This window comes from Manihot esculenta, chromosome 12, assembly GCF_001659605.2.
Source record: "Manihot esculenta cultivar AM560-2 chromosome 12, M.esculenta_v8, whole genome shotgun sequence".
NCBI classification, from domain to species: Eukaryota; Viridiplantae; Streptophyta; class Magnoliopsida; order Malpighiales; family Euphorbiaceae; genus Manihot; species Manihot esculenta.
Window position 1 is genome coordinate 1153855 of NC_035172.2, and position 17500 is coordinate 1171354.

Below are 17500 nucleotides of genomic sequence, written 5' to 3' on the forward strand. Positions count from 1 at the left end.
AAAGGGAAGTTTTGCTTCGACACTACAATGAAAAATCATGTAGTGTTTCCACATATACATTATTTATTTTATGAAAGATGTTTTACAATTTCGCGAACTTCATATTTATTTTGCAAACTCTAGAAAAAAGTGCACATGACCAACATCTTTTATCACTTCATTTTACAATTAACCCACTCGCTTTCAGTACAACTAAACTTATTAAACAAGCTCCCTGTTTCACAGCCTAGCCAACCGATCAACCGCGCGACAAACTAATGGCGTTTTCATTTCAAGCGAAAGCTTCAAGCACTCGGACAAATCCACAGGCTGCGCCGGTACCCATTTGTATCGGTGCAGAAGCCGTCCGAGCCATAAGTGGACTGTGGCTAAGCCCAATGCCTTGCCTGGACACACCCTGCGCCCCGACCCAAATGGTGCAAGCCTTAGATCCGATCCCATTATGGGCACGTCCTCTTCCAAGAAACGATCTGGATTGAACTCCCATGGGTCCTTCCAGATTGATGGGTCGTGGGTTATGGCCCACATGTTAACCATTGCTGTTGTGCCAGCCGGGATGAAGATTTTGTCGATGTGGACGTCGTGGACGGCGAGCCGAGCCCAGGAGAGCAATGGGCCAGGAGGATGCATCCGAAAAACTTCTTTGACGATAGCTTGGAGGTAGGGAAGATTAGGGATGTCGGAATCTTGAACCTGGCGGTTGAATCCGATGATGGTGTCCAGCTCTTGGTGGGCTTTTGCTTGGATCTCTTGGTGCATAACTAATCTTGCCATGATCCACTCCAGAAGGATGGCAACTGTGTCTGTTCCCCGGAATATCATTTCCTGGTGAAGAGCCACGAGATATTAATTCATGTAGTGAGATTTTTTCTTTATAAGTAAATGTATATATTCATAATTAATGATCAATATATCATTAAAATAACACCAAAGAGTGAGATAATATGATATGAATTTCTCGTCCTTTAATCAATAGTCTTGACTCTTGAATTTGACATTTAAAAATGGAGCCTCTTTAAATACTTAACAGGAAGTCGTGGGTCAATTCGGGGCCAAGCTAAATTTGTGGGTTCGTTTTGTATGATGGTCCATGATATAAACACACAAAGATCTATTTAAATATGTGTTTTTAAAGAGAAAATTACTGTTTTGTTAATGTCACATGAGAATATTTACTCATTAATCATTTAATTTTAAAAAATATTTAAAATATTTTTAAAATTTTAAAAAATTTACTAATTAATTTTTTTTATTAATTTTAACTGTTAAATTTTATAAAAAATTAAAATATTTTTAATATGGAATAAATAAATAATAGATATTTTTATAAAATTAAAAAATCAATTAATAAGTTTTATTATATTAAAAAAATAAATAATAAAAAATTTAACTGTTAAAATTAATGGAATCACGTAGTAATATACTTTTTAAAATTTTGATATATTTTTTAAAATTAAAAAAAATAAACTAATAAATTTATGTACCACAAGAATTAAACATTTTTTTTTTTAAATAAAAGCTATGAAGTATCTATCCTTTTAAGGGCCAAAATGAAAAGAACTTAAAAAATTATGTGCAGAAAGAATCTTTACCCACAGAACAGGCACCATATCAGATTCACTTAGCTGCTCCTGTTCAGGCAATGAGAGCAAAGCACTAAGAAAATCACTTCCACCGCTAAACTCCCCGGTTGCTTTTCTCTCTCTCACAATCTCCCCCGCAACACTCTTAACCTTTGCTGACAATTTACAGCATCTTCTCTTCACCCCATAAAAATCCATAATCTTTACTGGAAAATAATCTTCCAAATTAAACTTTGTAATCAATTCATATCCTTCTTTAACCATGGTGCTTAATAGCTCCTTCCTTTCTGAACAGCCATGGCTGATCCCAAATACGCTCTTCAGTACATTGCTTAAAGAACCCTGCTGTAATATCCCTCTCAAGGCAACAATCCCTCTACCCTCCATCTCATTTCCCACTTCCACTATCATTTCATCAGCCAAACGCTGCCTTAGTGGCTCTAGGGTAGAGATTCTCCTAGGAGAAAACATGTAGTTTGCTGCAATTCTACGAAGCTGTCTCCAGTAGTTTCCAGAGGGAGCAAAACCAATGGCACGTTCAAACATCAATAAACGAGCTGATTCTTTTATAGGACGGTCAGAGAAAGAAGACCCAGAAAGGATTTCCTTGGCTGTGTTTGGATGGCTACTAATGACCACACGGGTTGAGCCTAAACTGAACGCCATAAGCCTTGTTGCACCCAACGACCAAGCCATAGCAGCCAATTTGCGATGAGCCAGTGAACCCATTTGGGGTAGGATGCCAAATATAGGCCACCCAGTCGGACCACCAAGTTCTCGACAATGGTGGTTTCTCCATGCAAAGCCACCAGGAACTAACCAGCAGCTCAAAGAAAAAGCAAAGGAAGATAACAATGAGAAAAAAAGGAGAGTGATAATCCATGGAGTTTGATGTGAGGTTGCTAAAAAAAAGACTAGTAAAGAGAGATGCACAAGCTTGGAAGAAGACTTCATTTGAAAAATTTAGGAGAAAGGATGATAAAAAGAAGCTAAGTAGTGATTGCTTAGGGTTTTGATTTGTATAAATACTAGTGCTTGGGTGGGTTAAGTGTTGGATAATTACTTAGCCAACCTTGATTAGTGGATAATTAATCATACTAATCACTCTTGATTATGAGCTATAAATAATTACTTTGCCTTTGTAGCATTGGTGTACCATGAACTAATAGAATATGCACACGCAATATGATATTGCAATAAGTGTCTCTCACACTTGCATACAAACATGAAAGGAAATTTCACTAGTAGGGCGAATGCATTCCTCAATTTAGGTAAAATTTGAATCTAAATGTATCTTTAAAATAAAGAAAGAAACGCATCATAATAATGATATTCTCTTCTTTGTCTATTGTCTTTCTTTTAAAAATCAGACATATCTATTATTTATAAATAATATTTTTAAAACGTAAATACTATTTCGTTATATGATCAATTCATCTTTTCTTTAAAAATAAAACATGTCTGTTATTTATAAATAATATTTTTAAAACGTAAAACCTATTTCGTTATATGATTAATTCATCTTTTCTTTAAAAATAAAATATATCTATCATTTATAAATAACGCTTTTAAAACGTAAAAACTATTTCGTTATATGATCAATTCAGCGTGAATATATTTTCAACTTACTACTTTTTTTAATATGCAAAATGATAAAAATCGATGATTATTTTTGTATTCTTCCTTTAAGATACATCAAAAAATTGTACCTTATTTTTCTCCGAGCATATCATTATTATATGCTTTAATTTTCTTGAGCTAATTTAAAAGAATATTCTTGCACATTGCTATAAAGAATACTCTTACATTATTATTATAAAAATATTTACTATAAATTATTATTTTATACGTTTAAAATATTATCATAAATTAAAAAAATTTTTTAAAATGAAAATTGGGGATTGAAAAATAAAATCTAAGATCTCTCAGATTTACTTAAATGCATTTATCACTAGACTAAAACTATGAATGTTATCATAAATTAATATTAATAATTTAAAATTCATTACATTTATTTTTAATGCTATAGAATAAAATAGTGATTTATGCACGTTTCATAATAAATAAAAAAATTCAGGTAAAATTATATGTAAAATAAATAATTTATTATTAAAATATATTATGGTATATAATAAAAAATTAAATTTTCTTTACAATAAACTTCTACCAAACCATTATTTTAATAATATCGCAATAATAATTTTATACAACAATGCTACCAAAACACTAAAGTAATACATTAATTTCTTTTAAATTATGCAATTAATGCATTACTATAAATCATTATTAATATAATTATTTTATTAAATAATATAATACAATAAATCATTATTAATATAATTTAATTACAAAATTGTGATTTATTTAAATTAATATGAAAAATTCAATCTCGACGGATTTACATCTTTCATAATATTAAGAAAAAAAAAGCATCATATATTGAACGGATTCTTAATTAGGAATCCCAAGTGGAACACGTTTAGTTCATATGTTGGATCATAATTAAATCCACACTATAAATTTGTTTCAATTATTGGATTTCTACGAATCTAATAAGTGCAATGAGAGGAAATGATGGGTAACTGTTGGGATGTTAGGAGAAGGAAGGGCATGAAACGACAGTAGATCAATCCCAGGCCTTCGTCCGCATGAGGGACAGAAGAGGGGATATTTAGAGGGTCGTTGCCGAGATCCGTTTATTTATATCAATGTAATAAGTTTATAAGTATATAAAAAAATTTATCATTCTCTTAACTTTTTACTTTAATGTTTATAAATATTCTGTTTATAAACTAATTTAATCAATTAAATTATTATAATTTTTTTATTAAAATTTAAAATTGGCCCAATAATTAAATAATGGTCGATACTCATCCTTTCTAGCTCAAGGTAGATTGGATTAAGGCAATAAGCATTTCCATATAAGCTAATTGGAAAAAAAAAAAAAGAATTTATGATTCTATTCAAACATTTTAATTTTACACTTTAATATTATGTAAATTATTTTCAATTTTAAAATAAAAATTATTTAAAATTAAGATTCAATTGTAATTAATAACATCTTACTTGAGACTGAATACTCTCTTAACTTCTGTTTTACAAAATTCTCATAATTTAAATTCTCCTGATATTTAATCCCATCTTTGGCTTTTTTTTTTCTAAATTAAAAATTTTGTACAATTATCTATAGTTAAAAATATGTAAATAAATTTTAATTTGACTCACACATTTAAATTTATTTATTCGAAATGTCATAAATTTTTTGATCGGTATTGGATTATTGCATTTATCAATTTTATTATATTGTTTGCAATGAAAAACAAATATATCATTTCTATTTGAGAAGGGAAAACCATATATTATTAGATATTCTTTTTTTTTTTTGAGAAAATTAGATATTCATCTTATTATATCATTGATCATGCTTAATATTTTAAAATCATATAATAACGGTATTTTCCTTTTTTTTTCAGAAAAAAAAAGAGAATTCTATATCACATTAGAATATCGAATATTATGTTCTAAAAAAATCAAATATAATTAACGAGTTGGATAATATTAACTCGTAATGTTATTTAATTATAATTAAAAAATAAAATTAAAAAGTAAATATGTATCACCCACTTATTCTTGCCAGATATGATTAAAATAGAAGAAAAAAAATAAATAGTGGAAAATAAGAGGAAATTTGAGCTTTGAGAAAAGAAAATAATTTTTTATTTTCTCCACTTATTTTATCTCTAATTTAGAGGAAAATAATAAAAGAGTAAGGATTTTTATATTAAAAAATGTGAAATTATTTTTTTACAAAATTTTTTTTTTTTTGCCTTTCATCCTTTTACTTATCCGAACAATAAAATGAAAAATAACGAGAAAAAAAATTTTTTTCCCTTGCTTAATTTTTTTTTCCATCCCCTAAAGTTATCCAAACGGAGGTTTTCCGTCCCCTAAAGTTATCCAAACGGCGCACTAGAGAAGATCAAGACTTATGTGAATTTTCCTAACGACAAGATAATAATTGATTCCTGTGCCACTTAAAGAAGATCATGACTTGTTCATATTCCTAACTAATGATCCAATGGCTTAACAACAAATCAGAGTCTGTAAAACAAAACCATTTATTTGTACTTGGTATTAGGACTAAGAACCTTTCCTTTTACAAAAACGCCCCACACAGTGAGCGACACGTCTATAGAATATCAAAAGGATCGTACCCATTCTATATCCAATTTAAACCCACCAATAATGGCGATACCACTTCATTTCAGATAATGGTACCCTTCTCTCTTTTCACTCTTTTGCTCTTACCTCGACGCGTCAATTGCCAATGTCCATATCCCTGTGCATGTCCTTGCCTGAAAAATGACCCCCATTCTCTGTTTTTATCACTAAGTCATAAACCTCATACTATACGTATTATATTCTATACTGAATTTTCTGCTAAGGTCAAGAGGCACTGTGATGATCGCCGGATCTCATCTATTTTGAGTTAAGCTGTGAAATCCTTAGACTAACTTTGCCTAACATCTCAGACTCTGATAAAATAGATCAGATCACCCGTAAGTTTAGATTCAGTGAAAAAAATTAAGTTCGGTGATGTGACGTGATAAAAAATAGTAAATTCAGTCATTTTGCAGTTCTATCCTCATACGCATCGGAGAGAATTAAATGGTGGTCTGATGTGAAAAGGAACTCTAACGCTTTTATATGTACGGACCTGTATGACAGAGACAAGTGACACTGTAATGGAAAGACTGTTAAACGTCACAAAGAAAAAAGCATAACAGGAAGACACTATAATGGAAAGATTGTTAAACGTCACAAAAGAAAAAGCATAACAGAAAGGAAACACTTCCTCTCCAACTAAACTTATCCATCTAAACTTGTACACACTAAAAAATCTATTAGATCTCGGTACATCACACTTAAATAAGAATTCATGATAATTATTTGAGAATAAGATAAAGTCTCGAATTCAAAGTAATAATAAAGTTTTTTCCACTTAAATCACCAATTTGAGTTTTATGAAAAATTGTAAGTTTTAGTTCATTCCCTGGAAGCACATTTGGACATCCTCCCGGCCAATAACTTAATATTTAAAAGAAAATTACTAATTAATTTATATAATATAAAAACAAATTATTAATTAACTTTCAAAAAATATATTAAAATATTTCTAAAATTTTATAAAATTTATTAATTAATTTCACTGTTTTTATTAAAAATTATTAATTAATTTTTTAATTTTATAAAATTTATCTAAGTAATTCTTTCATATTAAAATTATTTTAAAATTTTATATAATATTTAATAATTAAAATTAATAAAAAATTTTTATAAAATTTTATAATATTTTAATATATTTTTTAAAATTAAAAAATTAATTAATAAATACTACAATAATATAAAAATTAAATAATAATTTTTATTGTTTAAAAATTATACTACAGCCGATTATAAAATAAATAGAGATATTTATTATTTAGTCTCTTAATATTATTATTATTATTATTATTATTATTATTATTAATAAATTTGAAAATCTATTATAACATCATTTCTTTTATTTTATTAATAAAATAATTATTTTATTTATTTTTATTTATTTTTATCGTTAAAAATATTATAAAAAATTAAACTATTTCTTTTTTTCTTCTTTTTAAAACAAATTATTTCATGAAACAAAATAAATATATTTTAATAAAATTTTAAAAATACAAAATTTAACTAATTAATAAGGACAATATAAAAAATATTATTAAAAATAAAATAAAATTTTAAAAATATTTCTCTCGTATTTTATTGAGAGAAAAAAAGAAGATTTTTATTGATAAAAAAAATAATAAATTTTTAATAAATTTCTGAAAATAAAAAAATTAACTCATTAATAATTTCAACATTCAAATACTAAACAGTAAATCTTCTAAGCAGATAAGAACCGTCCAGTTATCCACTAACCTTTCTACCACGTATCTACTGCACTTCACACTCACAAGTCACAGCCGTTTTTGGTGCTGAACTGCCAGGATATGCACCAATCTAATATTTTAAAAGTTCACAATTTTACCTCAGAAAGGCACACCTGACTACGACATGCTTCCCCTAGTAGTGGCGAGCGCAGCTTAAATGACACTAACTGGTTCATGACCTAAGTGGACTGCATCACCGTCACCCACCTGTATCCTAATCATACCTCCGAAGAACTATCCAACATTTCTGTGCAATGAGGGCACAGATAATTTAACAAAGCTAACCCATAGGCATGCAAATGCTTTCTCAATAACCAAGAATAAGTTCTAAAAACAAGAAATGTAACCCTTAAAGCTAAGAAATAGAAAAGAGAAATATCTTGAAACAAGCAAGAACAGCACAAAGAGTTAAACTCAACCAATATTATTGTGACATCTCATCATCTCTGTAGAATCATCCACAGTATACCAATATGTTAAAACCCCAACTTTCTAAACAATCACGACTTTCTTCTCCATTCAGCATTCTTACTAAAACAAACTCAACACTATTCCACCGATCCAAGTACTTGGACCAATGGAATTTGTGTTTTTCAATCTCAGTCTCAACATCCAATAGCATGATCGCTTTCTTTTCCCCCACAAAAAGCATCCAAGATTACTGCGGCCTATAACTAATTCTGCATCATTCATTGGAAGATATAATCCACTCAATCAAAAAAAGTAAATCAAGAGACGTGGATGCTCCCTCCCCCGCAAAATCTCCTAACTCTTTATTATTGAAACGATACCACCAGGTAATATAGAAAGATAAAATCCACCAACTACTGTATTGCCTCTGCAACAATCACTGGATGGGAGAATCACGAAGCACCCTCAATGAAAAACAAATCTAGGACAAAGACCCTCAACAAAGATTCGACCAATAGGTACCAATGAAAGAGGATGGACCCCATTACGCAGAAGTTAAGTCGTCTTTGCGCAAGAAAAATCATTATATAGTACAACTTCGGGGAGCATCACCATCTCCTGCAAGCGGTCGTAATAAGAACTAATCAAAGTGGACTACCTTGTAAACTTCTATTAATTTAACATTATCATGCTGCTTCCTAACACTTTAACCTGGTGTTTGAAAAAAAATATATCTCTCGTATTCTCTTTTTAAGATCTGTGCCCACTCATAGAAAGGCATCCACTGTGGATTTGCCAGCTTTATCCAGCACTTCATTCCATTAAGAGAAAGAGGTGGACCTGGTAAAGGATTTGCAAGGTAGTACCCACTTCCTTTTAGAAATATACTCCACATTGTCATATGTGATAACATTAACCACACACCTGCTGGAGAAGTTAGAGATTATGCAAGAAGAATCCTACTGCTAGCACAGCAACACCAAGAACGGTTCAGTTACAATGTGCCAACTTTGATTCGATACAAATACACATAAAACACAGAAAATAGGAACAACAATACAATAAACTAAATCATAAGAAATCAGGACCTACAAAAAATTTAAAAAGAAAAAAAAAAAGAACTACCCACTCCAAAAAATAGCCATCTTATAGGCAAAAATAATATCACACCAAACATGTAATCTAAGTGATCCAGCTACCATACTGACTGCAAGTAAATGAAGAAGTGACGGGGAGAAATGGGATTGAACAGAAGCATAAGAACCAATCAATAGATATGATCTCTCCCAATTATATGCTGCTGCCATGATGAGACTGTCTTAACAAAAGTGTTGCTCACAAAAATTGGATTCTAGTAGGGTGTAAGCCATTAAGGCAAAGATGGATAAAAGTAAGCTTCAACTGAACAAACAGTTTTTATTGGCCAAGCGGCCTAGACACGCTACCGTTGCTCCTTTTTTATATGTTTAGGATACTCAGCAAAATGCCTCACACGGAGAAGAGAGTTCAAATAGAAACAAAATTAAGCATGATGATCAGTTAAAGATAAATTGCTGACAAAAATTCCCTTCAACCTATTGTCTCTCCACCTAAGGAGACAGTACCGTTTAACTAACTTGGGGTGTAATGTAAAAGAATTGCTTTGTGGGTTTCTGGGACAGGATAAAGAAAATAACACCAGATACAACGAGTAAATTTCGTTGGAGATTAAATATGCAAAAGGCACATTAATAACAAATAGAGACATAAATAGTGAACAGATTGTGCACATATCAAATAATTGCTTAATCAATAAGCAAATCAAAAGAATCTCATGTTAAACAAAATTCACACATTAAATTTAATAGCTAAAGAGGAACAAATATGAGATTAACAAGAAAAAGTGCTAGATTCAGAAATAAGAATAGTAAAATTCAGTAATTCGCATAGCTCGAGTAGCTGGTAAACAGTAGATACTAAAAGAAATCAGATTGACTTTATGCTCAGTACATAAATGTCTGATAAGTGGACATGTGAAATGAAGTCAAAATATTTTACTTGCTTGAATGTAACAGACTGGAGGTGAAAAAAATTCTCAACATTTAGATTACAGTAAATGATCTGCAGCTTCAAGCCCTTATTTTCCCTTTTCATTTTGGGTACCAACTACCAAGCCTCTTATCACAGAGCCTCACTAAAGTAGTCCTTTGTTCACACGATTAAAGAATCAGAAGGTTTAAAGTTAAACAAGTTATCCTATCATGAATTTGTTAACTATTTCAAAAAATAATAAAGTCATTGGTTTGTATTGCTTACTGCAGCCTTATATCTTTCTAAAGATTTAGCCTAAACCAGGTGGGATGGGAAGAATAATCCATATACTCAAACCTACCTAGTTTTGGATCAAGCTAATTGACTTGAGTTTCACATTGTAAATTTACTATTTAGCTTCAGGTTCTCTCTGTAAGTAGGAAAAATTTGACTACTTTAAACACTATATAGAATTTGAACTGACAAATTAAATGAGAAGGAAGTAAATAGTCAGCACCTAGGTTTGAAGGAGGGGGGAAAGTGAAACACAATAAGAACATGATCAAAATTTGCAAGATTTATATTGGTCATTATGGCCAGGTTAGTCTCCTTTCCCAATTCAATGAAATCAAATCAAATAGTATCTCTAACCACCATTGCCCCTGCTGCTGCTTAATGAGAAGCACAGTTTCACAACTTACTAATCTGAGCAAATGAAAGAGAGAGAAAGAAAGCATCGCAGTTTGACTACAGACACTAATGGCTAAAATTTGCACAAGAATAACCATGCTAACGAATCTAGCAATAGAGAAACAAAAGATTCAAAATAAACATGTGGAATGCAGTACCACATGCACATTCAATCAACTACATGACTTCCTGTTGGAATTGTTTGATCGACATCTGAAAGCATTTGGCATTTTACTTTATGGCTTATCTCGAAGGTGGAGGAGGAACATGAGATTTCGCCATTCCAATCCATGCAACAACTCCAACTGCAAGGATTATCCATCCAAAAATGTCATATTTTAAATCACTACTCTTCTTGTTCTTCTTGGAACCCTGAAATGCAGATGAAGGGGGAAAACGATGAAGGGGTTCAGTGAAGCTGCTAACAACACAAAGCGAGGATTCAAAACAGTACACATGATGAAATTCAAATTATCAGACTCCTTCATGCAGTTGGAAACTACACTATAAACTTCAAAAGTTCAAATTATCAGATTCACTTCTGCAGTTGGAAACTACTTAACAGTGACAGCAAACTCCACCATTCACTCCCATTAACTAATCGAAATAGTTGTAGGAAATTCAACCCTTCTTGCATAATATACAAATCAATGTAATTCAAATTTTCTATATTCAGACTTGGCACACCCTTGACCCATGTTTGTTTATGATTGGGATTGAGGCTGAGTTGAGTTTCATAGGGATGGCCAATGGTGCTTTGACTAAAAGAAGAGAGGGGCAGTGCTCAACCATATCTGAAGCCAAAACAACCCCATGCAAGGCTGTGTACCTGTGTTATACCCATGATAATAATGTTGCAGATGAAGATAATATGCAATTATGCATGAGTATGAAGTAATGGCCACAAGGCTGAAGGGGGACTCTTCATCACATAAATATAAACAAATTAACATAGGAAAAATATTTCAGGCTAACACTATGCATATAGTTGAGTGCTTATATGTCATAAGACTCATAACACTAGTCATGCTTCAGGCTAATTTACTGGATATAGACATTGCAGCAAGTACACTTACGTCCTGGATTGAAGGAGGAGAAAGAAAAGGAAACAGAACAGAGAGGAAAGAGAAAGAACAAGAAAGAAATAGAGAGAGAAGGAATTCTTTTATTATTGAATTCTGGACTACACATCAGTTACAATACTCCCTATTAATACAACATATTATCCTATATTCTCAAAGCTCCTATTCTCTTATAATTATTATAAATTCCCCATTCCCTGAGATCATTCTTGTCCTCGAGAATGAATGCAAAAAAAAAAAAAATCTATGAATAAAATATCTGTGGAATGCTAAGCTAGGAGCTGCACTTGAATTCTAAAACTGAATTGCCACAGCCTTTTATCTCAGCTGATTCCCCATCAAATTGGAACATGGATGTGCAGGAAATGTTACTGAATTGCCATAGCCTTTTTTCTTAGCTGATTTCCCTTCAAATTTGAAACATGGATGTGCAGGAAATGTTACTGAATTGCCACAGCCTTTTATGTCAGCTGATCTCCCTTCAAATTGAAACATGGATGTGCAGGAAATGCTCTACAAATATTCTCTTAGAACAATCACCCATTATACCTTCTCCCTACAACGAGATTTTCAATTCCAATTTCGTTTCATTTCTTTGCCATTTCTCATATTCATCCTCTTTGAGAAGTGAGATCTCTTAGGAAACATATTCCAACTCATAACAATGAAACTCAAAATCACTCTCTTCACCGACCTTGATTACCATTGAGCCATCCAACTTATGCCATGAATTTGCAGAGGACCACAAGTAGCAAAAGCAATGCCCTGAAGGAAGAAAAACATGGTCAACTTTCAGCCCATCATCAGGGGTGGAAACAACATCCCCTGTTCATCTTCTGAATTCACCAGTTCAGGTGACATTAATCTACCTTACACAATCTATAATAATCTTGGTCTGTTTTTCTGAGATATCTCGACTGAAAATTCTTAGGTTAGGAGTATGAAACTTAACATCCACCTCATGGCTGCAAACCACTTCCGAATTCTCTTCCACATTAGCAGCAGCAAGTGAAACATGAACTTTCAATTGCTCCAGATACACCTGCACATAAGATATTTCTTTACTGGAATCTATATTTGCATTTTATTAGTTCTTTGAATTAAACCTTCCAATTTCCCATTTTCTCTAGATGATATTTCCAACGTCTCCCATTTTTTATCCAGCCTCTCCTCTACTCTTTTAAATGCTCTGTCAATAGCTTCACAAATGTCTTGATCTAATTCCAGCAGCTTTTATTCCCAAGATTGCTCTTCCATAATCAGAAAATACAAGAACAATGAAAGAGCAGTGAGAATGCATCAAAATTTTCAAGAACAGGATGTTGGATCCAAAATTTATTAATTGTGGCACCTAAAATGGAGTTGCAGAGCTACAAATTAGGGAATAAAGGAAAAGAACTCCGACTGTTGGAAGTCCTGGTTGTTGCAAGTTTGTAACCCATAATAGAAGGGAAAAAAATGATAAATAAAGATTCATTTCCATAAAGAGAAAGAGAGAGAGAATCAGCAATAGAAGATGAAGGAGTTGAATTTAGTAGCTGGAAACCCTGGAAACAGGCTCCGAAACCCTAATTTCAGTCTTCCTTTCTTTCATTTTTTTTAGAAAGGAAAGAAATGTAGAAGGACAACAAGAAATATAGAATTTCAAGAAAAAGAGAAGGGGAAAGAAGAAGATAAAGCAGGAGATAGAAAGAAAGAAGAAGAGAGAGAGTTTAGAGAGAAGAGTTTGGAAAGGGCAGAAGAAGAAAAAAGAATATTAAGAAGGGGTAGAAATCTCAAGGACAGAAGAAGAACAAGAATTTAGAGAAAGGAAGAAGTTAGAACAAAGCAAGAAGAAGCAGAAGAAGAAGAAGAAATTTTGGATTTTGAAACACTGACCTGATTTGAAGCTATGCCCTCTTGGAACCAGCTCCTATACCAATTTGTTAGTGGATTGAAGGAGGAGAAAGAAGAGGAAGCAGAACAGGGAGGAAAGAGAAAGAACAAGAAAGAAATGGAGAGAGAAGAGAAATTGAGAGAAGGAATTGTTGTGTTATTAAATGCTAGACTACCAAAATCAGTTAAAATGCTCCCAATTGCACAACATATTATCCTATATTCTCACAGCTCCTACTTTCTTATAATTATTATAACATACCTGAACAGAAAGTGATATTACTCAAGCCAGAAATTCAAAGCATAGAAAACTAAAATATGCACTGATGGATATTCCCACAAGCAACAAAATCCTTCTAAATGCAGCAATTTCTCCCCCTGAATTGTGGCAATCTATTAAATTTGCAGGTTAGAATAAGGTAAAGTTCCTATTCTGTGCTGGCCAAGAATCTCAAACAGAAATCTTATGAATTTAAACAAAAAAATTTCCTATTTGAACTTCCTGAATATGTCTTTTCTGAAAAAAGTCTATACACAATAAAGAAACCATAAGGAACCCATGTATGAAAGGTATAATGTTGAAAATTGAAATCAGAACATATTGTGTTCAAATATTCATTTATCTTGTGAGGAGGACAATGACATCTTTTTCTCAGAGGCCAATGCTAAAGCTGGACAGAAATGTTAACCATGCATGCTTGTCATTATAAAATCATCATCCCTCCTCACCTTTGCATTGGAAGAAGCAGAAGACCCTCCACCCAGAGCCTGTTGACTGATTCCATGCTTATGAATCTCCATGTGCAGCTCTGGAGCCTAACAATAAATAATCAGAGATAAAATTTATAAAATGTTATTTAAAAAGAAAGAACACAATGAACTCTTGATTATGTATTCTGTTTAGATAAAATTTATAAAATGTTATTTAAAAAGAAAGAACACAATGAACTCTTGATTATGTATTCTGTTTAGTTGCTGAGTTACCATGAAACCTTTACAAGTTTAGATGATATCTTGATGGCAAATTATCACTTTGTCCTCTATACTATTTGAATTCCACGGAGGAAAGTATCAATTGAAAATTTTTGAGTATTAATCTTGGAATTGGACAAATATACAAAGAGAAAATTAACAATCAGCCAATTGTAGACTTAATCCCCTAATTGACCCAGGAGAGGTTCAAGTTTACATCAATCAGTTAATTATCTGAAAAGTTGCATAGAAACCTTCAAAAATTAACATATCAACAAATTTGAAAAGGTAACACTTCAAATAGTCAAATATGCATATAATGCATCCTTCAGGCTTGCAACATTGCTCCAAATTCAAATATTAGATACTTTCCACATTCCCATGCTCATATTTTATAGAGGGCTATATGATATAAGAAAAGATAGCAAATATGAAAATTGATCTTAGCAACTTGAGAATCACCATATTCACCAGAACTACAAGAAAGGCAGTTTGGAAGGGGAAGGGGGGAGGCTGCAAGTAAGTATACCTTTGCAGTGACTTCTAGGGATTTGCGATAGAGATCATTACTGGGTTCCTGCATCGACAAATTGCAGTCATAAGCTTGTTTTCAGAATCTAACATTAAGCCAAATTATACCCTGAAAACATAAATAAATTACCTCATCTACAGCTTGTTGGAAGTAATCAGAAGCTTTGTCAAAATACACTTTGGCCTCAGCAAGGTCAGGAGTCAGAAATGCATAAGAGGTATTAGCATTTCCAATATACCATAGAGTGTCAGCCTTGGCAGGATTTATCACCAAAGCCTCCTCCAACTTCGAAATGGCATCTAGAGAGTTAATATCGACTCCATCAACCTCAATAAATACGTAAAGCAAAGTAATAACAATTGCTGATTCTGCTCATAACTATTAAAATACCAGTTAACATATTTTTTGCATCTGGAACGCTCTGAAATTGCGACAGTTCAATCAAAGCTCCGCCCCACTTTGTCAGATTCTGCATACACAACTCTTCTTAAGCAACAATTCACTAAACTTCTCATCAAATTATATAGTTGTATAAATTTTTTCCAAAAAAATCCAGCCAAACATAAAGCAACATTGGCAACTTAAACAAAACTACTCTTGTAACAGCACAAAACAAGACTAAACAGCAAATAACGAGCAAGCATGCGTATCAGAGAGTGGCTCCGATAAAGAATACGGAAGGTAAAGGAAGAAGATACTAACATCGGCATCGAGAGGATCCTTGGCGTAGGTTGCTTCGGCAGATTTTCGAGTATGCTCAAACATCAGAAGCCGATCGAAATCATCCTGAGAGAACTCCATTGGCTCTAGGGTTTCAGTTAATAGAACAAATAGACAAGGAACAAGATCAGTGGAGAGTGGAGGCTCTGAAGAAACTATTCGGCAAGCGGTTTCCAAACTTCCCTTAGTTCGCGCGAGCGATCTATAACGTCGTCGCACGAGTTAAGTGTTGGACTGTTGGTCCGCCTCAGCATTGGCCCCCAAGTTCTCAAGTCGCTGCTTCGTGGGCCTTTGCGGCTCATAGGATTTGTTTGGACTTTTTAATTATAATAATTAAAAAGTATTTAAAAAATAAATTTGATAAATTTGAGTTATAAAAAAAATTAAAACGATAAAATAACTTATTTCAAACTGCTTTTTTAGTAGTATTTAAAAAAAAATACTTTTTATTTTAAAAAGCCTTAACTATCGACCTCTATGCTAGACATGTACTAAGAGTTTTGTTTCTTTGAAATTAGAAACCACGAAAAAGCTTTTCAGAAAAACCATAATTTTATATATTATTGACAACATTTTAAGAAATGCTTTTGGTATAATTTTTAACTAACTTTTAATTAACATATTTAAAAAGTGCGTTTTTGTAACGACCCGAAAATCGGACCGCTACCGGCGCTAGGATCCAGATCGGCTTAAGGCCGCCGGGACCCGTAGCAAGCCTGACATAGAACCTGTAAACCTGTTCAATCCCATACATGATCAACAATCATACATAAAAATTTAAAACTTTCCTTTTCATCATTCCTCATACACCAAACTCAACCTGTGCATGCACTAACATAATCATAAACTTGACCCCTCAGTGGGATCTCATCATTGCCCCAATGGGCGATACATCATAAGTTGAGTTGGTAAAACATAAACATCAATAGACATTAAGATCATGTATCAACAAGGGATTACAATACTCATAGGGTCAAGCACAACTATAACCTCAATATACCTCATTACATAACATACTATAATCTCTTACATTACATCATAGTACAATTATCATGTCCACAATCTAACCTATTACATAAACATACTTCAAAACTCTGGCTAACCTCCTGGTCTACCCTGTACCTGCACATCTGGGGTTAGGGGAGAGGGGTGAGCTACAAAGCCCAGTGAGCAGAATAGTAAAACATTTAAAACATATGATAACATGAAATGCATCACATCACAGCTAATCACATCAAGGATGAACTTGTCACCAATAGTCCTCTACACATTCCAATAGTGCCAGGGGCGTAGAATGGGCCTCACTGGTCTTTCTCTTACATACATAACATAACATAACATTCCATAGTGCCAGGGGCGTAGAATGGGCCTCACTGGTCTTTCTCTTACATAGTGTCAGGGGCATAGAATGGGCCTCACTGGTCTTCCGTACCGTATCATCATCATATCATGACATAGGAGGACTAAAGGATCATTCAACATTCATCCGCATCATCAACATAATATGCAATGCAACATATTCGTGAATTCTAATGCAAGCACCCTATTATATCTCATGGCATTCATGATGCATGAATCATGCTAAAACTGATTTATTTATTTAAAAGCATAAGAGTTATTCCACTCACCTCTGGGTAGCTCTGACCAGACACTGGG

The 17500-nt window shown here is 32.6% G+C and overlaps 2 protein-coding genes across 3 annotated transcripts; both read right to left on the reverse strand.

Moving 5' to 3' along the window:
• LOC110628849 (cytochrome P450 78A5) lies at positions 1-2612 on the reverse strand. The gene is made up of 2 exons (XM_021775668.2): positions 1593-2612; positions 1-825 (listed from the first exon to the last, which is right to left on the reverse strand). The coding sequence occupies exons 1-2, from the start codon at positions 2535-2537 to the stop codon at positions 220-222; spliced, it is 1551 nt and encodes a 516-aa protein (XP_021631360.1). The 5' UTR covers positions 2538-2612; the 3' UTR covers positions 1-219.
• Positions 2613-10591: 7979 nt separating this feature from the next.
• Positions 10592-16053, reverse strand: LOC110628824 (mitochondrial import receptor subunit TOM20). 2 transcript variants are annotated; one of them, XM_021775635.2, is made up of 7 exons: positions 15827-16053; positions 15515-15593; positions 15254-15423; positions 15122-15169; positions 14350-14436; positions 12615-12787; positions 11809-12510 (listed from the first exon to the last, which is right to left on the reverse strand). In XM_021775635.2, the coding sequence occupies exons 1-7, from the start codon at positions 15923-15925 to the stop codon at positions 12465-12467; spliced, it is 702 nt and encodes a 233-aa protein (XP_021631327.1). In that variant the 5' UTR covers positions 15926-16053; the 3' UTR covers positions 11809-12464. The 2 variants fall into 2 exon arrangements, with proteins under 2 accessions (XP_021631328.1, XP_021631327.1); XM_021775636.2 differs by lacking the exons at positions 11809-12510; positions 12615-12787 and adding an exon at positions 10592-11035 and having other exon boundaries at positions 15827-16051.
• Between the last annotated feature and the right edge of the window lie 1447 nt (positions 16054-17500).